A 25,804-nucleotide genomic window follows, 5' to 3' on the forward strand; every position below is an offset into this window, starting at 1 on the left:
ATATATACATATATAAAATATATGAAAAATTGATGTGGGTACTCAAATGAAAGGTATCGATCAGTATAATGTCAGGGTGAGCTTATATCTTTAAAAATGTTAATAGTTCACAAGATTTTTCTTATTCTCTTAATAATATAGATTATTATTATAGATTATTAAAGTTTGAAATAAAAATTTTTAATAAATATAAATGTATATTATTTATTAATATTGGACGGATACAATCACAAAATACTTAGCTTAAAACCAATAAAAATGAAATTATTTTGATTTAATCAACTTAACTTACTTCAAAATTAAAAAATTTTCTTCTTCAAATTAAAACAAACTAAAACTGTCTCTCAAAATCCTCCACCAATCACGTCAATAAAAAGAACTTACCTTTTCTACATATAAGTAATAATACTATGACAAAGAGGGCATGCATTAATATTAACAACATCCCTCTCGGAAGCAGTGTGATGCCTGCAGGTAGTGCAAATCCACGCAGTAGTGAGATCCATCAGGGGTTTCCCAGTGACGACACAGGCCGGGAACCTGGTCGCACAATTAGGACAAGCTACACACCAATCAGGAACGAGTGTCTCACAATTAACACACTCAGCCTTGCTGGGCTTGCCGTCCTTGGGAGGATGATTAATAAAAATCTGCAAAGCAAGTTCTTCATACTCCTCCCTCTTGCTCTTCGAAATTTTCTCCAAGCCCTCCAGTTTGATAAAAGCCTTGGAGCAGGTGGCAAAAGCCCTGTTGTTCGCACTAGCCAGCGCGAGAAGACAATAAATGTCCTCGCATTCCAAAATATCTTCATACTCCCTCAGCCTCAAGGCAATTTTCATCGCGGCGTCAGTATCGCCCACGTAAATTTGCCGATTGGCCATCAGGAGAAAATGGTAAGCCTCGGCACCTCTCCAGGCATTTTCAATTATCCTAGCATCTTCATTGCTCTCGCTGAGCCCCATCATGACATTGCTTCTCGCGCCTTTCTTCACCGCTCTGCTGTTAATGTGATCCTCAATCAGTAAAGCTGACAACACGTACAATTTCTTGACCCTTAACGGATTAGCGCGAGTCTTGGCCTGCTGGTCAGCAAGACTCACCAATAATTTCGCAGCTTCCAAGAAACAATTCGCGCTTTTGTAAAGCTCAATCGCCTGCAGCCGTTTTCCATTGACCAGCAAATGGCTCGCGTATTTATTCAGCAAATCATTTATCTGGGCCATCTTGTAAGTTTTCGCCAAATCAACCGCTTGGTCCCAATGATTCAGCCTGACACAAGTGTCCACCGCTTGCTTGACATCCCCATACTTGATATACGCCTCCACAGCCTGCTGACACATTCCCACCGAAGCCAGCATCCTCGCCACATTCTTCAAAACCGGCGACTTATCAGGCAACTGCTCGACAGTTCCCGCCAACAAGTCATAGCTCTCAAGCTTGTAATAACACTGTATCAACTGGTCAATATTCCTGGCATTCTCATAATAATCCTTAGCGCTCTCCCAATTCTGCCTCTCCGCAAAATGATCTCCAATCTTATTATAAGCCTGCTCCATCTGCTTGTCAGTCCCAGCTAGTCCCATTTTCATTAGCTGCAACACGCGAAAATAATCCCCCAATTTCTGCCTCAAAGATATCGCAAGATCTCTTCTATCTAAATCAAGATACAATTTTTCCGCTTCGTCATAGTTACCCAAAAAGGCGGCGACTTCCGCGCATTTTAATTGGTCATTGTGTATCGCCTGGAGCCGCTTGATGAACTGAATCCCTAAATAATCTGTGCACCTGACCATAGCATTTTCAGCAGCCTCCAGGTCTCGCTCTTTCAATGCTGACTCAGCAAGCAGACGCCAAAGCCGAGGATGAGGATTGTCTAAAATAAAATCGTGAGCTTCTTTGAGTCCTACCTTGGTCAGTAGCTCCTTGGTGTCTCTCAGAGACTTAACTTCCAGGTCGATAATCAAGTCCAACTTGTTATCCTCAGGCTTGACCATCAATTCGTCCAGCAGGACACACCTGATCTCGAGCTCCTGAAAAGAGCAAATATACCCGGAGCAGGTTATTGGCTCCTCCGGGTCTAGACCTCTGAGAACGTACATCCTGGCTTTCTCCATGATCGCCAGCAAGGAAGGATTGTCCTGAGCCCAGCACATGTCCCAGACGTCCTTCCGTTCAAACTTGCTCACCTCCTCCCTCTCAGGTTCCTTCTTATGCTCCAGGTCCAGCATGGTGAGAACTCCATTGCTGTTGATAATTGAAGCTCTGGTGGAGTTGCAATTGATAGCGAGATACGCGGGCTTTGAAGAAGCGGTGTAGCGGTTAGTCAAGGTGACATGAGGCAGAGAATACCTCTGGATCATCCCCGACTCTCTAGCGACCAGCAGGATCTTCTCAGTCGCTGCTAGACAGCTGATGGGATCCATGGTCGCCTTGGTGTTGATAGGAGTCTCGTAACTTCTGTCACGGTCCAGGTCGTAGATCACCTCGGTGACTCCAGTCGGAGTGTCATCAACATGATAGATCTTATCACGCCTGACCTTTGATTGTCCCACAGTCCTCGGGGTCCTGAAGTTCCAGATCAAGAAATTGTTCTTGGAAGCGACGATCACCGAGGAACTGACCATGCAGATCCAGATCGGCTCCAGGTCCAGGTGCTTGATGTCAATAGTCGTCGCAATAGTGTTGCAAACCAGCAGAGCAAACTGCTCGTTGACCGACGGGTCATTTCTGACCGCCAGGCAGCAGTGCTCCCCCGAAGAAGCGACTGAAATCAAGGAGCTCACGTACTTGGTGCAAGAGGTGTTGCTGCTGGTGTTCCAAAAGGTCACGCAAGTCCCGTCCTTGGTGACCTTCTCGTTGGTAAAAGCCACTGTGTTGCTGAAGTAGGTCCACTTGTACTTAGGACGGATGTTCGCGAAGTAGATGTGGGAGTCGACGGCCAGAGCGACTCTCAAAGAGCCTCCTTCCCAGGAGCAAGATGTTATTTCCCTGCCAGGAACCTTGAGAATCCTCAGCAGTCTCCCGAATGCGCTGTAAAATTGAATTACGTTATTATCTTTAGCCTCGTTGCTCATTATGGTCGACTGGATGCCAACCACGGCCAGGATTGACCCGTAGGTGTTCCAGGAGCACCAAACATTGGTGATTCCGGTCTCAACGATGATCGGCTCGCTGTCGGCAGCGTCTCGCATCAGCTGCAAGCGCCCGCTTTCGTAGCAGATCGCCAGACTGGGACAGTCAACCGCTGTGTACCCGAATTTCCCGTTGTACCAGTGGATGGCGACGATTGACTGCGGACTGGCGGGCAGGTTCATCTGGATGTTGGTCAGGAAGACTCCCTGGTTGTCGTAGAGATGAACAGCGCCGCTTTTTAGGCCAAAGAGCAGCAGCTTGCCGTCCGGCGACCATTGAACCGCGGACAGCCAGGTGTTCTTCAACTCCTTGCCCCAGATTCGGTTCCCGTCAACCGCGCCGACGATCACCGCGCCGTCCTCATAGACGATGCAGATTTTCTGGCCGTCGATGCTCCAGGACATGCCTTTCACCACGGACTTGTTCCGGTTGTTGATCATCTCTTCGTACCAGGAGCCTTTGTACAGCATCCAGACGATTATCACGCCGTTCTGGTCGCTGGAGGTCAGCTTCTGGTACTCTTCGTTCCAGGTCACCACCTGGACGTGTCCGTTGTGCCCCTCCAGGCTCTGGTTCATGCTCAAGTTGCTCGACGCTGCCAGCGACCTGGATTTGGCATTTCCGCTCCCTGGACTCGCGTCCACTCTCAGGACTTTTAGCAGGCCATCTTCGCCTCCCACTGCTATGTACCCGTGACGCTGGCTCCAGGCAATGCAATTCAGACAGTAGTTATTTGGTATTGCTATTTTTTTACTTAGGTAGACAAACATTTTTGCTTACGCTTTTTTTCCTGATCGTCCACTTGTTTATTGTTAATTTTTCTCGCACATTATTTCAATTTCCCGTAGCTTGATTTTTTATTGAGAGAAATCAGGTTGCCAGGTGCACTTATTTGGACACTGCACAGGTGGTTTGTTTTTATAAGCGCCATCAACGTTGTCATGATAACGCTCCAAAGGCGAGTTTGCATGAAGCTGCGGTTTACCGGTCACTGAAATTATATATGTAAGATAAATTAAATCGTTAAAAAAATTAAATTGACCTCTGAAATTACGCAATTTTTATGTAATTAAAAAAAATTTTTTTCTTACAAAAATATGAAACTGAAGTTTTAGCAGAAGTCTAAAAAATTTTTTGAATTTTTTTATTAATTAAATTGCAACTAAAAAAAATTACACTTAAAATTTTTCAAGTTTTTTACAAGTGAAATTTTTTTTTTCTAATTTAGTTAAAATTTTTTCAATAAAAAATTTCTAAAAATTTTTAAATGTTAGCTAACTTCATTTTCATACAAAAATAGCAATTATTTTTTAAAATATTTGCTATCATTATCATAAATCAAAAAAATGTTTTAGTTTAATTCATTTTTATTAGTTAACTCACTCTCATTCGTTACAATGATCTGCATAGCAGAAATGTTGACAAAGAATAAACTCTAGTCTAATCTAGGTTTTCAATTTTTCGTTAAATTGTTTTGTTTATTATTATTATCTAAAATATTCTGTAATATTTACATTAGGCATCTAGAGCATTTATATCAAATGATAACTTGTATTTTTTTTTTTTTTTTTTATTTAATGCAGTTATCACTTCGGTTTATCTTGATTTATTAACTATTTAAATATATATTTATTCGTTTTATTTTTCTACAGCCAACGATTAATATTAGAGCAAGCGGCAGTTATTTATTAATTGGTTTAATTGATACATTTTAATTGCACTGATAAAGGAGTTATGTAAAACATCGTGTGCGCAAATATTTAAACAGTTTGCAATGAAAAAATATTTAGTTTTGTAAAAAATATTGAGTAAATAAATGGTGTTCTATTAGTGTTTTTTATCGAGTTAATACAACACTAACTGGCATTCTATAAATTTAGACGTTATTTGTTTTATTGAAGTAGTTTAAATTGGAAGCTATCATCAATTACTATTATTATTATTATTAACTTGCTAATAAAATCAATCACCTTGAAGATTTATTAAAAGCTCTGACTGTAAATATATAATATTTAGACATCTTACAACTACTTTCAACAAGAAAAATATTCTTTTTTTTACTTTTAAGTCTGATAACAATTATTCTACTGTAACTTGACCTTTTTTTTTTTAATATATATATATATATATATATATATATATATATATATATATATATATATATATATATATATATATATATAATTTCAATTTTAATTTTCAAAATAATTTTTTTTTAATTTTACTTTGAAGTAAAAAAAAATTTTCACCCAGAATTAATTAAAAAATTTTTGTAATTATTTACAAGTGGGGTCAAACCTATTTTTGGCCATAACTAGGTAAAAAATAAATATTTTCAATTTTTTTTTATTCTGCTTATTTTAGGCATATTTATGATAAAAAATTCGTGAAATAAAAAAATAAAGATTTCGATAACTTTTTTGTTGGAAAAAATTTTGGCTCTCATGTTTTTAGATAAAATTTATATTTCATTTTTTTTTTAAAAGTACATAAAAAAAAAAAACGAACAATTGAAAAAAAAATCACAATTTTCTAAAAAATTTATAAATTTTTTTTTAATTTGTTAAAATTGTGGTAATCAACTTTTTTTTTTTTTTTTTTTTTTGTTAAATTGTTCATTGTTTTTTTTGAATTTAAAAAAAAATATATCAAAATTAAAAAAAAAAATTTCGTTCAAAAAAATGAAAATAACAAAAGTAGATCCCACTTGTAAATAATTACCAAAATTTTTTTAGATACCAAAATAATTTTTTCAGCCAAAAATAATAACAAACAAAGCAATTAGTAATAAGACTAACCGAAATTACCAAGGTCAAGTAACAAAAATGCCCTCAGACATTTAAAAGAATCTACTGAAGAATCCTTTGCTCGAATCATGCTTAATGGCTTTCATAAAAATACTGTCAATGTCCTTGAAGACTTGCTCGCTGGACTTGGCAGCATTTACGTAATTGTGGATCCCCTGGAGGGCATAGTAGTCCACGAGCGGCTGAGTCTGGGTATGATAAGTGACCAGCCTCTTCTTTAGGGCTTCAGCGTTGTCGTCAGACCTCCTGGTCAGCGGCTCACCGGTAATGTCATCCTTCATCGGGACCTTCGGAGGCGCAAACTCCTCGTGGTAAGTCCTACCGCTGGGTTGGTGGAGCAACCTCCCTGAGATTCGCTTCATCAGCAAGTTGTCATCTATCCCGAACTCGATGACAGCGTCAAGCTTAGTTTTACGCTTCTGGAGCATCTCGTCAAGCTTCTCCGCCTGAGGAACGCTCCTTGGGAATCCGTCCAAGAGAAATCCGCGCTTGCATTCTGGTTTATTTAAATTACTGTCGATCATGTTGACAACCAGGTCGTCGCTGACGAGCTTGCCCTCGTCCATTATTTTCTTCAATTCGGCGCCAAGCTTTGATCCAGATTCTATTTCTGCTCGCAGCATGTCCCCAGTTGATAAGTGACACACGCAGTATCTCTCTTTGAATAATGGAGCCTGAAAATTATTATTTTTGTTAGAAAATAATTAATCATGATTTTAATATTTATCAACCATTAGTTTAAATTACAAAAAAATTTTTTTAAGTATAAAAATTAATTTTTTTTATTCAAAAAAATTTTTTTTAACTTATAAAATTATTTTATAGATTAAAAATAAAATTTTAATATATCTTTATTTATGATTTGTAGATTTGTAAATAATCAATGTTTTACATAACTGGTAATGAAAATGGATATTAAATAATCATGATACGGATATCAACAAACACTTGACAATTTTTTAATAAATAAACTAGAGTTTAAAATTAATTTTTTTTTAATTTTCATAAATTTTGACAGATAAAATTTTATGAATTTAAAGTCAGCTGTCACTTGATTAATTTTTAATTTCATCTAACAATTAAATTAATTCTAAAAAATTATTTTTAAAAAATTGCATTTTTAATTTTTTAAAATTTTTACATGTCTATTTTTTTATATAATTTTTTTTTGCCATAATTGATTTGTTAAAAAAATTCTGAAAATGATCAATTATCTGCTAAATTAATGAGAATCAATTTAGTAGACAATAATTAATTAAAAAAAAATTTTTTAACAAATAAATTATGGCAAAAAAAAATAAGAACAAAAAATTGACATCTAGAAAATTAAAAAAGTGAAAAATGCAATTTTTCGGAGTAAATTTATTTAATAAAAAAAAAATAAAACAATTATAATAGTGACAGCTAACTTTAATGTCATGCTAAATTAATTTTTATTAATTCGAAAATAATTTTGTGTAATTTGAAAAATATGACATTAAAAATTATTTTAAAATTTTATAATAATGCAATTATTAAAAAAAAAAATAATTAAAAAGTTTCACATGTGAAAATTAATAAAATTTAATTTAGCAGCAATTTATTAATTTTTAGAATTTTTTAACAAATAAATAATGGCAAAAATGAATGAGAAAAAAAATTGACATTTAGAAATTTTAAAAAATTATAAATGCAATTTTTTAAAAATAGTTCTTCAGAAAAGATTTATTTGTTAAATAAAATTAAAAGATTATCAAGTGGCTGCTAACTTTAATGACATAAAATTATAAGTAAAAATTTTTAGAAGCATTTTTTTACTATAATTGATTTGTTATTAAAATTTTAAAAATCGACAGCTGACGGCTAACTGCAGCATTATTGAAAAATTAATCATTTTTGCAACAAAACAGTGGTTCAACCATTTTTCAAAAACGACTTTTCATAATCTCTACACCATAGAACTTAAAAATACATAAATTTGCATTATTAAATCCTTTAAAAAAAAAAACCAATGTCTGGCAAAAAATCTAATCAATAATAATAATAATTTTAAGAAGCAATTAGCAAAGATCAAGTGATAATAATAATAAGAGTAAAATTTATGAAATAATCAAAGTTCATAGGTCATACCTGTGTTCCTTTTCCACTACCAGGTGGGCCGAGTAATACAGCATTGATACCCCTGGAGGGTTTTTCTAATTTTTCTTGAGGTACAGCATTTGGCGCCATTTTTCACCGAATTTGTTTAAATAACAAACGCTTAATAAATATTTATCAATAATTTTTATTGAAGTAAATGTGACGAGTGGTCACGTAAAAAGATTCCGTACGATTGGACCGGCCTCTACTCTGATTAATTCCAACTCTTGATCTCAGCTGACATCTGGCGGGAATATTTTTAATTTCAAAATTCCGTGACTGCAGTTTGTTGGAAATTGACCCAACCGGGTGTGTGCTGTTAAGTCTGTTACTCATTACCCTCACACACAAATCTATTTATTACTTCACTTATATACACATGTCATATGTATGTATGTGGTAAGAATAAAAAACATGAGGGTGTATGAGTCAACTCTTGCTTGAAGCACTTGGTTCTGTCGAACTCGGAATGACGCCAGATGACGCGCCTTTAATTAATGAAAAAAAAACGCTCAATGAATTATCATTATCATTTTAAATATTGTTGTAATTATTTTTATTAATTGTTGCTGTTGTTTCAAAAAATGTGCATTGCAGTTGACAGATCAATAATTGTTTTAAGAAAATATTTTTGATGCCGAGTGAGGTTAAGTGGTTGTTTGTGAAATTGTTTGTTAATAATTATTGTTTGGAAATATAAATAAAATTTATTATAGAAATGTCTGAAGAAAATACTGATATGACAGCTGATAATCAAGTAAGTATATTTTTATTTATTTATTTCTTCTTTAAATTTTTATTTGATATTTTTTTTTACATAAAATTTATAAACAATAATTAAGAATATTAATTTTCATTTTAATATTTTATTTTTTCAAATAAATTTTTTTAATTTTACTCCAAAAAATTTTTCAGTTTTTCTTTTAAAAAATGTTGAATAAAATTTTTTTTACTCTTATAATTTTATAATAAATAAATAAAGTTTATAATAAATAAACTTCCTCTAAAAAATTATTTCTGAAAAATTGCATTTTTTACTTTTAAAATTTTCTAAACGTCAATTTTTTGTACTCATTTTTTTTTGCTATAATTTATTTGTTAAAAAAATTTTTTAAATTAATTATTATCTGCTAAATTGATTCTCATGAAATTGTTAATTGAATAAAAGTATTTTTTTTTTTTTTTTTTCAGTGTAAAGATTCATTATTATTTGAGTTTTTATTATATGCAATTTGCAATAAGGAGTGATCTACGTTGATTAAATTGTTCAAACATAATTTGGACTTTAATAATATATTCAAACTTTCAATTTTTATTTTTACATCTATTTTTCTTTGATTGTTTTCATAAAATGCTGTACTATGTATTATTTTTGTTTGGACGGCCGCAAGAAGTTTCGACTTCATGGTCGATGAATAAAGAAATAATAACTATAATTATAAAATTTATAATTTATAATAATTTTTATAAATTAATAATAATTATAATAATAATAAAAGCATTAAAATTTTATTTTACTTCCCTAGGGGTGTAATATACTATTAAAAAATATTAATCAACTCCATTAATTTCCAGAACGGCAGCAGCGACAGCAACATGTGTTTGGAGTTAGCATTGGAAGGGGAGCGGTTGTGTAAAGCTGGAGATTGCCGATCAGGAGTAGCATTTTTCCAGGCAGCAATCCAAGCCGGAACTGACGATTTACGAACACTGAGCGCGATCTACAGTCAGCTTGGAAACGCGTACTTCTACCTCGGAGACTACGTCAAAGCGATGCAGTACCACAAGCACGATTTGACCCTAGCCAGAACAATGAACGACAAGCTGGGAGAAGCAAAGTCCAGCGGGAATCTGGGCAACACCTTGAAAGTCATGGGAAAATTCGACGAAGCGATGATCTGCTGTAAAAGACACTTGGAGATCTCCCGAGAGATCGGGGACAAGCAGAGCGAAGGCCGGGCTCTCTACAACCTGGGAAACGTCTACCACGCGAAAGGGAAGCAGGGTGGTCGCGGCCACCACGACCCCGGAGAATTTTCTGAGGACATAAAACAGTGTCTTCAACAAGCTGTGGGGTACTACGAAGAGAACCTGGCACTGATGCGCGAGTTGGGAGACTCAGCTGCTCAAGGGCGCGCTTGTGGGAATCTGGGTAACACTTTTTACCTCCTAGGGGAGTTCCAGAAGGCGATTCACTACCACAACGAGAGGCTGAAGATCGCCAGGGAGTTCGGAGACAAAGCGGCGGAGAGACGCGCGAATAGCAACCTCGGAAACTCCCACATATTTTTAGGAGAGTTTGAAAAGGCAGCGCAGCACTACAAGCGCACACTGGTGCTGGCTCAGGAGCTGGGAGATCGCGCGGTCGAGGCTCAGGCTTGCTATTCCCTTGGAAACACTTACACCCTGCTCAGGGACTATCCGACGGCCATTGAGTATCACTTACGTCACCTTGTCATTGCTCAGCAATTGATGGATCGCGTGGGCGAGGGACGCGCCTGCTGGTCACTTGGTAACGCTTATTCAGCCATGTTCAATCATGAGAAAGCTCTTCATTTTGCTACCCTGCATTTGAGCATCTCGAAGGAGCTCGGCGACCCCATGGGACAGGCCACGGCTCAAATGAATGTTGCTGATCTCCAAAAGATCTTGGGCATGGAGAATAATGAAAAGGAAAATGACAAAGGGAATAATAATCCGGTGGTTAATAATGTGCCAATTAATGCTGGAACCTCTCCGGGAAGGTATCGGTTGAGGCGGCAAAGTATGGATAATCTTGATTTAATTAAGGTAGTTATTTTTTATTGGTAATTTTGACAATTCAAAGATGTATTTATAATTTTTTTTTTTTTATATAAGTTATCGATTAAAATTGTTGATTAAATTTTTTTTTCGGTTTTAGTTGACTCCAGATGGCAAACAAAAAGAATTACCACCAGCAAGAGCTGGTATTGCGCCTCAGCCGTCACAAGAAGATGAAGAAGAAGACTTCTTTGAGCTATTATCGCGGTTTCAATCAGGAAGAATGGATGATCAACGCTGCGTACTTGATATCAATAAAAAACCACGCATCAAGCCACCGACTATTGAAAAAGAAAAGTAATTTTTTTTTTTTGCTTTTATTGGTCTGGAATAAGCAGACTCATCATTATTATTTTTTTTTTTGTTAATTATTGACCTGAGAAAAAATTAAATTTTCAAAATTGGACTAGAATTTATTTTTCTAATCTATATATTATTAAGAGAAACATAACTCTAGATACGTAATTAAGAAATAACCTTGTATCTTGTGAGCTATTGACATTTTTGAAGATATAAGCTCATCCCGATGTTACACTCATCAAGACCTTTCATTTGAGTACCCACATCAATTTTTCATATATTTTATATATTTATATATATTATATATATGTATATATCAAAAATATATCAAAAATGCATGTGAGTACTCAAACGGAAGGTCTTGATGAGTGTAACATCGGGATGAGCTTATATCTTTAAAAACGTCAATATTTTAAAAAGTACAGTGCTAATTACTTTTTTAATTAAAAAAAAAAAAAAAAGTAGATTTAAAAATTTTTCAAGTAATTGGAAAACAAAATTTTTTTAATTAGGCCTGTTAGTATTAATTAAGATAAAATATAAATTTCCTAATTACAAAATAAATAATTAAAATTGAGGAGTAATTAATAATAATTATTACTATTAATATTACAGAGAAGGAGATGATCTGTTAGAATTAATCGCAGGTATGCAGAGCAAACGAATGGATGAGCAAAGAGTAGTGCTTCCAAATTTACCAGGTCTGAACACGACTCCAAAAAACCAAGCCGTTATGAAAACTCCAGTAAGAACCCCACAGGACGCAGATGACTCGTTTATCGACATGTTACTGCGCTGTCAGGGCTCACGGCTGGAGGACCAGAGAAGCCCTTTGGCCGCGAACGCGCTTCAGGACGCAGAAGAGGAGCCTAACCAAAGATCCAACGGAAACACTCACGCGCCCTCGGGCACCACCGTCCCGGAGGAAGACTTGTTCGCACTGATCCAGAGGCTCCAGGCCGAGCGCATGGAGGACCAGCGAGCTTCTGGCCCTAGCAAAAACCTTTAATCGGTCTACTTCAACTTGATTTGCAATACAAAAAAAAAAATAATGAATTATTTTTAGACAAACTGATTTAATTAGAGTATTACAGTGCCAATTAATTAGTTTTTAATTTTATTTAAAACTTACTGTACCTAGTTTTAGATTTTTTTACTACACACTTGTCGATAATTTTTTTTATTTTGATAATTTTTTTTTTTTTTTTTTTTTTTATAAATAGAATTTTAGAATTTTACTAGCAGTAATTATTTTATCAATTAATGCTGGTATAAGAATATCTAAAATTATTATTATAATCAAATAGATTTTAATGATCTGATGAATCTTATTCCATCCATTTAATAATAATATTTCTAATTATTGGAAAAAAAAAAAAAAAAAAAAAAAAAAATGACAATTATTTTTTTGGGTCATAAATTGTATAATAATTAAATTTTTTGTGAATTTAAAATATCAAATCGCTATAAATTGTTGATAACAAGTGTCTAATCAATGAAATGAATGATAAAATATCAAAAATAATAATTAAGACGCTTTACCATTAAAAAAAAAAAATTAGATAATTATAATTATATTTTAATTGAATTGTAAAATTTTCTCTTTATTGAGAAACTATATTTTTATGAGAATTTTTAATAGTCAATAATTATTTTATTGTCTATATTTTAAAATTATTTTTAGACTTTAAATATATACATTTTATTTTATTTTTATTTTTATTTTTATTATTAATTTTACTGCACATTTTTTACTCTAAGTGCGTTTAATAAAAAGACAAACAAGACATTGTTTATTTTTTTATTTTATTAATAGGTCTTTAATTTTAATTACAGTTGTATTAACAATAGCAATAAAAATAAAAATAATATTAATAATAATAAAAATAATAATTATGTTGGATTATGATTGTTAATCGGTAAAAATTGAAACGATAAGCTGTCAAACCGAGACAAATTATACAGTAAATCTTATATCTCAATTCCATTACTATCGGTTTAGTTGAATGGTCAGAGGCTTTTTAAAGAAATAATAATTATCATGATAATAATAATGTAAATGGGACAATTTTCGCGGTAATAAAATAAATCTATTAACAAACTATTACGATAACATTGTTATATCGTTAATAATATTATTTTAAATTAAAATAAATCTATTGAAATAATTATATGATATTTGTAATACTTATTTTTATACTTATACTTATTTTTGTAAATAATTCATCTATTGTTTATATTATTAAGAGAATAAGCAAAATTCTGTTTCCAGGATAATCATACAATAAAATTGGTTTTTTTTTTTTTCAGTGAAATTTAGGCTGCATTTGAAAATGCTCTATGTCTAGATACATAATTAAGAAACGACCTTATATCTTGTGACCTATTGATATTTTTAAAGATATAAGCTCACCCCAATATTACACTCATCAAGACCTTTTATTTGAGTACCCACATCAATTTTTCATATATTTTATATATTTATATATATTATATATATGTATATATAAATAATATATCAAAAATGCATGTGGGTACTCAAGTGAAAGGTCTTGATAAGTGTAACATCGGGATGAGTTGATATCTTAAAAAAAGTCGATAGCACAAAAAGTACATAGCAATTTACCAAAAGTCATCATTTAATGAAGCGAAATTTCATTTGCTTATAGTTCACAAGTCACGGCAATCACATAGTGACTGCAAGATTGCTAGTTTTTAAATTTATTTTTCGTGGAAAAAATATTATATTAAAAAATGTTGCGTTAAAAAATTCCATCCGGTTTTGTGTGGAATCAGACCCCCGAAAATAATCGAGGATTAAAGTAAGTGACCGGATTATATTACAATTTTTTAATATCAAAGGAAGAATAAAATTAGGCTGAATAATATATAAGAAATATTTAATTAGTCGATAATACGAATAATCTTTTGTTGTCTCATATTTTTTTTAGATAAATTTCCGGTTGATGTATCTATGATGTCGGTGACCACCCCTGACCCACTTGTAGTGACTATTTATCTCAATTTCTGCATCCATTGCAACTTGTTGCGACCATAGCCGCCTAAATTGGGTCACATTACATTTATAACAAATAACTCGGCTAAACAAATCAATATGTATGTATCTTCTCGGCTCATCGCTCGTAAGTTATTCCTGGTAATTAATAACAACTAATAACACTTTAAGAAGATCAAGACCTCCACGAAATTTACTTTTTTCTTCACACACTTTTTTAGGGTATCCAATTCCCGAGAGATATCATAGCCGATAAGATCAACCTTTACTTAACAACATTTTGTTAAGTATTACTTATTTTACGTATAAAGTAAGTACTTTATTTTTTTAGTTAATATTTTAGAGTTCTAAAAAAAATTATTAGACTAAAAAAATTATTTAATTAAAATTAATTTTTAAATAACAATAAAAATAAAAAAAATATTAATAATAATAATAATTATTATTATTATTATTATTATTATTTATTATTATTATTTTTTTTTTTGAAATTTATTATAAAAAAAAATTTTTCTTAACTCAATTTTCTACTTGTTGTTAAAAATAAATATTTATGAATTTTTTTTTATTAAAAAATGTCATTAAAAAAAAAAATTGCGGTCATTTATTAGCACTAGTAAAAAAAAAAAAAAAAAAAAAAGTTAATAGCGAATTGTCATACATGTATGATTACGATGATTAAAATGATGAGTTTGACGGGTAGTAATACTTGAGAAGACACAGATACGCTATTATTGACAATATTCCATTTAATGATTAGAATTACAGTAACAGTTGAGATAGTCCCTCTCATAATAACAATTACAACTATACACAACCATTATTATTATTATTATTATTATTATTATTATTATTATTATTATTATTATTATTATTATTATTATTATTATTTATATTATTATTATTATTATCTCTTTTCTATCGTACAATTATTTTTATAGATACCCAGTCCTGCATCTCGCGTCTTCGGCCTCATTAATAATTATATCTCTTATTTGTCATCACGTCCCGCATGAATAATTCTAATTGATTCTCCGACATGAAATACATATTTTTCACTTCGAAGCCAAATATTTGTTACTGAAATGACTAGGTAAATACAAAATATCAAATATTAACAAATATTAATATATTAACTAAACGCGCATTTAAATAGTACGTCGAGCACAAACCGTCTATTTATACAACTATTAAATATAAAATAGATAAATACTGAAATAACATAAAAATACTTAGTAGTTATTTAAAATAGAAATGACCCTCAAGAATTCTCCAATCTAGTATTTTACCAGGCAATTTTTAACTCCCAAATTAATCTCAATTACTTTATTTACATTTTTCCATAAATATCCGCCGGAAGATCTAGTATTCTCAAAATTTTTTTTATTTTTCGTTTTTTACAACTAATTTTAATCGATTAACCCTATCTATTACTTCATGCAGCAAAAAATTCAAAATAATAATTATATCGTATCTTATTAAAAATTTTTTTATATTTTTAAAATTTTATTGATAAAAAAAAATTTGTTTTTATCAAAAGAAAAATTTTAATTAACCATTTAATTGTGTTAGAAGCTAATTAATTTTTTCTACAGGTTATGGGCCTGGTGAAAAATGGATTTGACTTTTTTTACTTGAAAAATTCAGGTTCGAATCCTGAACAAGTCATTTTTTTTTTTTTTTTTTTTTTTTTAAGTAAATATTTAATTAAAAAAATTTTTTTTATCACTTAAATCAAAATCAATCCAGACATCAAACAAACGCAATAAAAAATTCAAATTGCCTAAAATATTATAAATAAAAATCACAAAATAAATACCTCGTAATATTTACTGCTAAGTGTGTTAATAAAAATGACAAAACATTCAAAAATTGACAATTTATTCCTTAGGAATTATAATAAAAATATTGACTAACTAATTTTGTCCTGTATCTTCGCACACATCGTTATCTCTCAAGAGCTTTTTATTCGCGAAATCAATTAGCCGGCGATTACTCTTATCGGTACCAAATTTTAACGACTACAAATCGGCTAATTAATTATTTACCGGTATGAAGTAAATGTATGTGTGTTTTTAATTCTAAATAAATACATAATAATAAATGAGAAGAGATGCAAGCGTTGACAGGAGTAGGACCCGCGATCTGTACGTGGGGGAAGGGACTCTACTCTCTGGAGGCTGGAAGAACAGAGACGGTACTATATTACGAGGCCTGGAGTTGGATGAGGAGGGAACGCCGTCAATCCATGCCGGAGCAAGAGTGAAGAGTGAGAGAAGAAAAGGAACGAGAGAACTCCGGCAGCTGTAATACTCTTCTTCAGCTTTAAACTTTGCTCAGCCCCGGCAGTCTCACGTCGAATCCCGCCAGCGCATCTTTTCTTCATCCTCCTTTCAGCTTAAATAATTTTTTTTTTAATTGTCATGCCACTAATCCTCTGCTGATATCAAAATTTTCATTTTTTTACATTTATTTTTGTTACTTTTTTTTTAATATTCATTTTTTTGGAAAAGTGACAGTGTTGTGTTTGTGAAATTTCATTTTTGTTAGTGCAGTGTTTTTTTTCCTTTTTTGAGTAAAAATTTATAACTTTTACAAGTTTTTATTTTTGGGAATTCAAATTGAAAAAATTGAATACATTTATTTCAGGTAAATTTTTTTTTTTTTAATTTTATTTATTTAGGTGTCAAAAGTTAGTTGTTGAATTATTCTGCAATTTAGGGTATAATTATTAATTTTATTTGTACTTTATCCAATAAAATTGATAAAAAAATTTTTTTTTAATCTTTAAAAATCAATTTTACAAAAATTTTTTAAATTATTCCAATAGTTTTTCAATTAAAATTTTTATTTATAGCACCTTTTATTTTTTCAAAAACTTAAATTTTTTCCTTAAAATTAATCAGAAAATTTCTCAATTTAAATTACTAAAAAAAAAATTTATTTTAAAAAATTTTTTGTATGATTTAAGTTAAAATTTTTTGAACCAAGCTAATAGTCTCAATAATTTTTATTTTAATTCAAATATACCTCGATTGAGTCAATATTAATTATTCTGCAATTTGATCATTGTGAAAAAAAAAAATTAATTTTTTTCTTACCAAAAAAAAAAAAATCATTAAAAATTTTTTTTTTAATCAGATAAAATTTTTTAATTTAAATCAAATTTGCCCAGTTCAAAATTTTCTACTTTAAACCAAATAAACTGTTTCGAATCGGAAAATTTTACGATCTAATAAATAACAAGCAAAGAAAAGTAAAAGCAAAATAGAGAATAAAGTTCCTTGATCTTAAGATAAAATCTCACCCGAGAATGTTATCGTTTATTAGTTCGCGCTCATTCAAATTAGACCGCTTCTTTTGTTATCTTAACACACACACACACACACCACACACACACACACACACACACACACACACACACACACACACACACACACACACACACACACACACGCGCGCGCGCGATAAAATCAAGTTATTTAAGTTTTTGTACTTGATTTTTATTTCAATGAATAGAAATAATGTACCGGATTTATTTGTTGTACGATAACGTTTGTTATTTATACACACGTGATAATTGATAAAATATTAATTTATGATATTATATTTACACATATACATACAATATAACTACATAAAATATCTCCATGTGTAAAGCTGGATAAATATTAAAAAGTACTTCCGGAAACGCCAACGCCGGACACTTGTTATCTCCACACGACTTGCACATTACACATTACACACATATGATTTATTAATCAAATAAGAACCAAGAGAGGCATTGTAATTTCAGGCGTTCCCGATGCTGACGAGCTGGAGGATCCGGGATCGAGAGTCGGTTTCTCGGTGAGGACTGCTCAGCTCCAGGATGAACCTCAGGAAGATGCTCGTGTTTTGCATCGCCGCTGCTATTGGGGTTCTCGCGGTTCAAACTGCCCAGGAGACTACCAGGGACCGATATTTAGCTCACTACAGCACGCCTTCCGCGGGTCCGCAGGATTTTGATAATCACTCCCACACTAATCCACCAGCTGGGTAATTTTTTCATTTTTACACGCTTTTATTAGCTTCTTATCAATCTATCTGTCCAACGGAATCTTTGAACTCAATTTTCGGGCAGAAAAACGTCGGATTAAATTAAAACTTTGCACACTTATCAAGGACCGATAACAATACAGTTATTTTATAAGTTTGTCCTGATCCTGGTCAGGATCTTCAGGATTTCCGGGGTTTTATATCCGAACCGGTAGTGTCTTACGCCGAGCACTAACGCGTGTACTAACACATGCTCAACTTAATCTTTGAGACAAGCTTCTGACTTATAAATCAACTAGGGACCTTTCTTACTTTTTAAAATTTTTAGGTAGATTTCTTTAGAAGTCTATCGATTGTAGCCGGTCTCATGTCGTAATTTTTAGAAAATTTTGTCCCAATATGTTTCATTTCATCGAGTAATGTCGAAAAATGGCATTGTAATATAACGTGCCATGTCAGCAGGATTGCGCCCATAGTTCTCAACCGATCTATATGAAATTTTGTGGGCTCATTCTGTGGATCAATACCAAGATCAAGTTCGAAGATGAGCAAAATCGGCCGGTTAGTTTACAAGTTGTGGGTGTTTGAAAATTTTTTTCATTTTAAAAAAATTTTGATTTTCGTACATTTTATGAAAATAATTGTCCAGATGTAACAGATAGATAAAATCTATCAAATTTATCTTAAACTTCATCTAATTACCTGCAATTTAAACTATCATTTGTCTGGTTTTGATGATTGTTTTAATTAATTCCGTGATTTTGAAAATTTGAAAAAATTTTACATTAACGTTTTTCGGCCGTTTTTCTTCAAATAATTTTTAAGCCGTAAAAGATAGCTTAAATCTATCAAATTTATGTTAAAATTCACATAATTTTCTTCAATTTGAGCTATTTTTTGTCGCCTTTTGATACTTTTTTCAATTTATTTCGCAGTTGGGAAAATTAAAAAAAAATCATGAATAAATTGATTTTTAGCTTTTATCATCAAATGATTTTTATCTGTTACAAATTCTACTTTTTGGGTACGTGTCTTTAAATATCTATTTGTTGTAGTCGGTCTCATATCGTTATTTGCAAAAATATAATAAAAAATAAATTTTATATTATTGCATTTTAATAACGTGATTTTTTCAATATTTAAACAAAAAATCTACCTATCCATGTCGGTTGTGGCCGAATGGCGCTTTTTTTTTTTAATTATTCTTTGAAAAAGTAAAACACACGCTTTTACGGTCATTTGAAATAAAAAGTATAAAATAAATGATTGTGTTAAAAAATTAAAAAAACGATTCAATAAAAAGTAGAAAATAATTTTTAACAAGTTTAAAATAATAGTGATTAAAAAAATATTTATTTTATTGTAAAAAAAGCCGGGGACGCTTGATGTCAATTTTTGAAAAAAATTTTTATTGACAGATATTGAATCATTATTAAAATATCTTAAAAAATTCCCCGCGCGTTTTTACAAAAAAATGTATTTTTTTTTTTATATTAAAGCTAAAATTTTTCAAAGATTTTTTGGAAAAAAAAATAAAAAATAAATAAATGGAGAGTTAGACTCAAATTGAGGGTAAGAAAAATAAAAGTGAAATTTTTAAAACATAGTAAATTCCAGTGGATGGACATTCAGTATTATGCAAAATTAATTAAAAGAAAGTGATGATAAAGTAATTGTAAAAGCCAGGAAGTTATCGTGACAATGGACAATATCAATAGTGAAATAATGGTATCAAGATCGACGAATCGTTAATGTTTATTATCCGTTCCAATAATTCAGACATTTGGGCGCACCTATTTATCAGTACTTCCTCTTATACTTTATTATGATACTAAAATAATAGTAATAGAAATAATAATGATAATTCTTTGCTTCTTACAAAAATTAAATTAAAAATCTTTTGATAAAAAAATTTTAAGAACTTTAAAAAAATCATTTAAAATAATGATTCTTTAAAAATTGATTTTTTTTCTTAATTAAAAAAAATAATTATGACTAAAATACATTTTTTTGACTTTAATTACTCCAACTAAGTGTCATAATTCCTTCTTTCATTTCCTCAAAAAAAATATAAAACTAAAAAAAATAAAAAAACAAAATTTTGTCAACGATTTAAAAATAAAACTGATAGAATAATAGTAATAAAAAGCGGTAGTTAATACTCAACTGCAACAGCATAAAGCCTTTCGGCATCGGTCCCCTAATTTTTAAAGCGATTCTAAAAAAGCATAAAATCACCACGTGGGTAATAGTTTCCCTCTTTTAGTTAAACTAGATAAACAAAATATTAAATTCCGGCATTTCCTCATTTCCTCCTCTATTTCATTACCAATATACTGTATACTTAATGAAATAAATAATCTTTTTTTTTGTCCCGGTACGAACTACACTTAACAACTTTTATGATGGCGCCAATATGACAAGGTTGTAAACCTGATGTCTTGTAGCAACTACTTAATACAACAACTTTATATTACATAAAATAATATTTATCATATTCAGAAAAGTAACTCCTGTTAATCCGGTGGTTAATGGATAGTTGACTTGGCTGGTAGTCATCAATATATGCATGCATTCTGTACTGTAATTAGCATTATTTGCTTATGAATAAGTAGCCACTTATAATAATCGGAAGCAGCTACTTTTTCCCAAGTTGTAAATAAAACTGGTGTATATTTAAATGCTTACGGAAAATTGTGGGCTTTAAGTCAATAGTAATATTTTTTCAATAAGTTTAATAATAATAACTAGCATCCTAGCAGTCACTATGTGATTACCGTGACTTGTGAACTATAAATGAATGAAATTTTGCTCTATTAAATAATGACTTTTGCTAAATTGCACTGTATTTTCTTAAATATTGATGTTTTTACAGATATAAGCTCATCCCGATGTAACACTCATCAAGAGCTTTCATTTGAGTACCCACATGCATTTTCATATATTTTTCATATATACATATATATAAATATCATAAATATATGAAAAATTCATGTGGGTAATCAAATTAAAGGTCTTAATGAGTATAACATCAGTATGAGCTTATATCTTAAAAAATGTCAACACTTCACAAAATACAAGGTAATTTCTTAATTATGTACCTAGAGATAGAGCATTTTCGAATGCAGCTTAAATACTTATCATCATAAATTAACTATTGGTGAGAATGATATGAAACTATGAATATTACAAATCCAGATCTCGACTTTTCCAACGATACCAAATTTAACCATAAAAATCCATTTTATCACATAAAAAATACACTGGCTACAAAATTTTGCTTATTCTCTCAACATTATTGTTAATAAAAATACTAAAATTTTGAAATTATTATTATTGTATTTTTTGCTGAGACAAATAATAATAACAATAATAATAATAATAATAATAATAATAATAATAATTAGAAAAATAACTATATTGAGTTGTATAGACATATGTGCTAGTCTTTTCTTCCATCGGTGCGCATATATATGAAATGAACATTAATACACATGTATGTAACCGGGTGGCCAGATTGTACTCTCGCGCCCAATTAACTCTCACATTCTCATGAGGCTCTCCTTTTTTTCTTCTTGCGTTTTATATGTATATATATGTAGAAATATATATATGCATGTGTATATAAGACACATCACTTCTTTAATGTAAACTCACATCACCCAGATAAGAATCTACGCACGCATAATATAACCCGTGCTATACTTGATTTGGTGGCTAAAAATATACGCGGAAAAGAAATTATAAATTCCGAGGGAATTACTTCACAGTTGTCTTTTTTTGTCGCACCTTCGTTGGGGTTTAATTGTATCATTTTTTTTTTTTTTTTTTTCAAGGCTTGTAATTGAAATGTTTTTTTAGTGCGACGGGGATTAACGCGCTAAATCTTTCATTTTTTGTCTGGTTGAAAAGCTCGAGATTAATTTTAGGAAGAAAAAATATAAGTTAAGCTTTTGATGTTTAGTTTCAATTTTTTTTTTTTTTATATTTAAATGATTAATTTTTTGATGAAAAATTATTAAAATAATTTTTTATTGAAATTAAAAATTTTTATGAATCATTTATAAAATAAAAAAAAATGAAATTATTGGACCGGAAAATTTTAAACAAGCTAAAAGATAAATTACAATGAAAAATAAACGTAAAATAAAATTCAACAAAAAAATGACGAGAGTATTAAGTGTTTAAGCTGCAATTTATATCACTCTGAAAATATTTCTTATCTTCACTAGCAAAATTGTATGTTAATGACAACGATACCAGCTACTAGATTACCTTTATCATGATTGCACATGATCTACAACGACTAATAACAGTCTACACTTTAAATATTAATAATTTTGTTAAGTGACCGATTAGCGTTCTACTTGCTGATCTGACCAACGACACTTTACATCCTTTGCGCAATCGTGATTTAGCCAATTCACCGTGACCTTAACAGTAATTCGCAAAGTGGTCTACCTAACATTTATTCCTAAAATGTTAATTTCTTATCTCCTCTCTTCTATCTGCCAAGTACATTACTTACAATTCAATTAATTGAAGAATAGTAAACACAAATAATCCGAGATTAATTAAATTTAAATACGGAAGTATCCTAAATAAACTTCCTTCCGGCTGCTAGAGAAATAATGCCTTTATTTCTTTCATCTCAGCTTTTTTATCGCGAAAAGTTTTTTAATAATTCTCTATTGATATCGTTACGCAAGGTTTTAATTCAACCCAATTTACCGTATCGCGAACAATAATTAGCGTTGATAATTGTCTAATTGGGTTTCATTCTTATTGTTGGTAAATTAAAATGTTACTCTTGCTTTAATTATTAATAACTAGCGTACATCCTTTGCTTGACACATTTTTTTTCTTTACGATTTATTTTTTTTTAATTCCTAATTGAGATAATTGACGATAAAATCAAACCCTATCATAATCCTTTGATACAGAAATTACAATATTCATTTTGAATCTTTGTAATGTCTTTATTAAATTGATGAAGTTTTTTTTTTTCTGAGGGTGAAAATGATACAGCGGATTTAATAAATACCTGTCATTATATTTTATATTTTACATTATATCGGCCAACACATTAAGCAATTATCAAATTATACATATCATTTTATATTCTGCGCATCAATATATTTTATATGAATAGTAAATGACTAAGATCTTTTTAAATTTTGATGTAACTGATGATAAGAAATTCTTGTGAGTGAAAAATTTTTATTGGATTGAAAAATAAAATTTAATTTTGCATATTTTAATCCTGAAATTTTTACATATCGCGACTCAAATTCCAAAAGGGCGTATTACAGCAGCTAGATAAGGTTTTATGCCAAAAGGGCGTATAAAAAATTTTTTTTCGTCATTCAATTTAAAACTGCTCAAAACGTAAAGATTTATGAAAAATTTTTGGCTTTAGAAAAAAGTTAGCCTAAAGCCAAAAAGGCGTATAAAAAAACTTTCAATTTCGCTCTGAAATATAAAATTTAACTCTAAAAAATAAATCCAGATCATTTAATCGCAACTGTTTTTTTTTTCTTTTTCAATTACAATTATAGACAGAATTTGTATTAAAATTGTAATAATAACCTTTGAAAATACTCTTAGATAAAAAACTCAGTTATTGACACTGGGCTAGTTATTCACACTTGCATTTTTATTTTAATTAAAAAAAACAAATCAACTCTAATAAATTAATAAATATAAATTTTAAATTATAAATTTTAAGAAAATTGGTTTTTTTAAAACATTCAATTTTTTTAATTAGAATAAAATTGCAAGTGTCAAACTACTAGGCGAGTATCAATAACTGGGTCTTTTACCTTATTTGTAATTTAATAATCAATATATATATTTTCAATTTTGCAGCAAAATTAGTAACATATAAATCACAATTCAAAGAAATCGGCAAAAAAAATTATGCGCCCTTTTAGCTTTAGGTCACTAAATTTTCAATGTTCTAAAGCTAAAAGAAAGCGTATACGTTAAAACATACGCCCTTTTGGCTTTGGAAATTTATTTTTTTATTTTTAGAATGAGAAAGTGTTAATAAAGCAATTAGTAAAATTAAATGAAATTTTATAAAAAAAATTTTTTATTCAATTTTTATTAAAAAATTTTATGACTAAAATCTCATGAAATTTTTATAAAATTAAATGAAATTTTATAAAAAAATTTTTTTTTTGTAAATTAAAAATTTTATGACTAAAATCTCATGAAATTTTTGTAAGATATAAAATAAAAAAATGACAACACTATTTTTTTGGTAATAAAATAAACATCATAATTACATAAATTAATTAACCCAATAAAACTAACTAGATCTCAAACAAATAAAACTAGTATAGTAGATAATAAAGTGTCATAATAAAATACATAAATATCAATCAATTAATTGAATTATCTTTATCCCGCGCCTAGCTGATAGCCCAGTGATACTTGAACTTACAAATTCTTCAAACGCGAATCCATTATTAAATTTAATGTAAACAGAATAATAAATTAAAAAAAAAAAAAAAAAAAAAATACTATTTACTTAGGTTCAGTACCTCAGCGGCAGAAAACGATAAGAGAAGCAGTGGCCTACTGAGTATTTAAAAATAAAACAGTTAAGTACCTTAGGCCTTTGTACAACAGCCTGCGGGTAATAACTAATAACTAATAACCAAGAGCTGTTAATAATTGTAAGGGTATACACTTGTTCCGTTCTTATTCTGTAAAACTATACTATTTAATTGCTTGCTGGGTTGATTGCTCAATAACGCCACAATCGCGCCATAAATTCGATAATCTCAAGAATAGTTAATGTGAGTTACACTTTCTGTCATCGTAAACTTGTAATATTTAATTATGAATTATTGCACACGCAGTTGCTATTTATTATCAGAATAATAATTATTTGCAATTCTCAATTCTTCAATTTGACGTTTTTTTTTATTTAAAAAATTTTTATGTTAAATATTTAATACTTTTTTGTGTAAATTTAACATTTATTCTGTTAAATTAACACAAAAAAATGTCAAATATTTAACAAAAAAATTTTTAACACAAAATTTTTTATTGTGAACTTTTCAGCCGTAATTTTAATTTTAAAAGTTTGTGATTAAAATTTTAAAGGAAAAATTGAAGGATTAGGAAGGCTTTAATGATAATAATAAAATATTGACATATATATTTTTTGTAAAGCCTCGATAAAATTTAAAAAGACCGTAAAAATGTCTGACGGTAATTGTTTTTTGGTCTGGAAGCTATCAGCGGGGCGGTTGGTGATATCAGCTCTCCTGATGAGTATGAGTTGATGAGCATTATTGTGAGTATACATATTAGATATATGCGAGTGGTCATCACATATCAGTTTAACCGAGATGCGCTCTTCTCGTATATATAGACGGCAATAAACCGCGGCGCCACTTTATGTAAGTGGAAGTACTTAAAACGCGGTCTAGCAGCTGACGTTAATTATAAAGAACCAAGTGAATGCCCGCCTTGTCTTAGGTGACGTGCATCAAGCCCTTTTTATTCTCATCCCTCTGAACTCTATCTGGACTTGTATTTTTTTATTTTCACTTAGATTTTTATTAACATTATTTAT

General features: G+C 30.4%; 4 protein-coding genes across 5 annotated transcripts in view; 2 read left to right on the plus strand and 2 right to left on the minus strand.

Moving 5' to 3' along the window:
• Positions 1-188: 188 nt before the first annotated feature.
• On the minus strand, positions 189-4,132 carry Oseg4 (intraflagellar transport protein Oseg4). The gene has a single exon (XM_074255203.1). The coding sequence runs from the start codon at positions 3,900-3,902 to the stop codon at positions 390-392; it is 3,513 nt and encodes a 1,170-aa protein (XP_074111304.1). The 5' UTR covers positions 3,903-4,132; the 3' UTR covers positions 189-389.
• A 349-nt stretch (positions 4,133-4,481) lies between these two features.
• Ak2 (Adenylate kinase 2) lies at positions 4,482-8,265 on the minus strand. The gene is made up of 2 exons (XM_074255224.1): positions 8,049-8,265; positions 4,482-6,613 (listed from the first exon to the last, which is right to left on the minus strand). Exons 1-2 carry the CDS (start codon positions 8,145-8,147, stop codon positions 5,972-5,974), a joined length of 741 nt encoding a protein of 246 aa, XP_074111325.1. The 5' UTR covers positions 8,148-8,265; the 3' UTR covers positions 4,482-5,971.
• Positions 8,266-8,480: 215 nt separating this feature from the next.
• On the plus strand, positions 8,481-13,330 carry Pins (G-protein-signaling modulator pins). Its single transcript, XM_074255209.1, has 4 exons — positions 8,481-8,814; positions 9,633-10,847; positions 10,960-11,156; positions 11,775-13,330. Exons 1-4 carry the CDS (start codon positions 8,776-8,778, stop codon positions 12,166-12,168), a joined length of 1,845 nt encoding a protein of 614 aa, XP_074111310.1. The 5' UTR covers positions 8,481-8,775; the 3' UTR covers positions 12,169-13,330.
• A 1,617-nt stretch (positions 13,331-14,947) lies between these two features.
• Positions 14,948-25,804, plus strand: part of LOC141535333 (fibrillin-2) — a 29,553-nt gene continuing 18,696 nt past the window's right edge. Inside the window, exons 1-2 of one of the 2 annotated variants that reach the window (XM_074255202.1) lie at positions 14,948-15,268; positions 17,972-18,213. In XM_074255202.1, coding sequence (XP_074111303.1) covers positions 18,047-18,213 — 167 coding nt within the window. In that variant the 5' untranslated portion in view covers positions 14,948-15,268; positions 17,972-18,046. Of the gene's footprint in view, positions 15,269-16,042; positions 16,825-17,971; positions 18,214-25,804 lie in introns of those variants that run through there. The other variant, XM_074255201.1, reaches the window with a different exon arrangement.

The sequence above is a fragment of the Cotesia typhae genome, unplaced genomic scaffold (assembly GCF_013202065.1).
Source record: "Cotesia typhae breed Kobodo isofemale line unplaced genomic scaffold, CoteBio_Ctyphae scaffold_13, whole genome shotgun sequence".
NCBI lineage: Eukaryota > Metazoa > Arthropoda > Insecta > Hymenoptera > Braconidae > Cotesia > Cotesia typhae.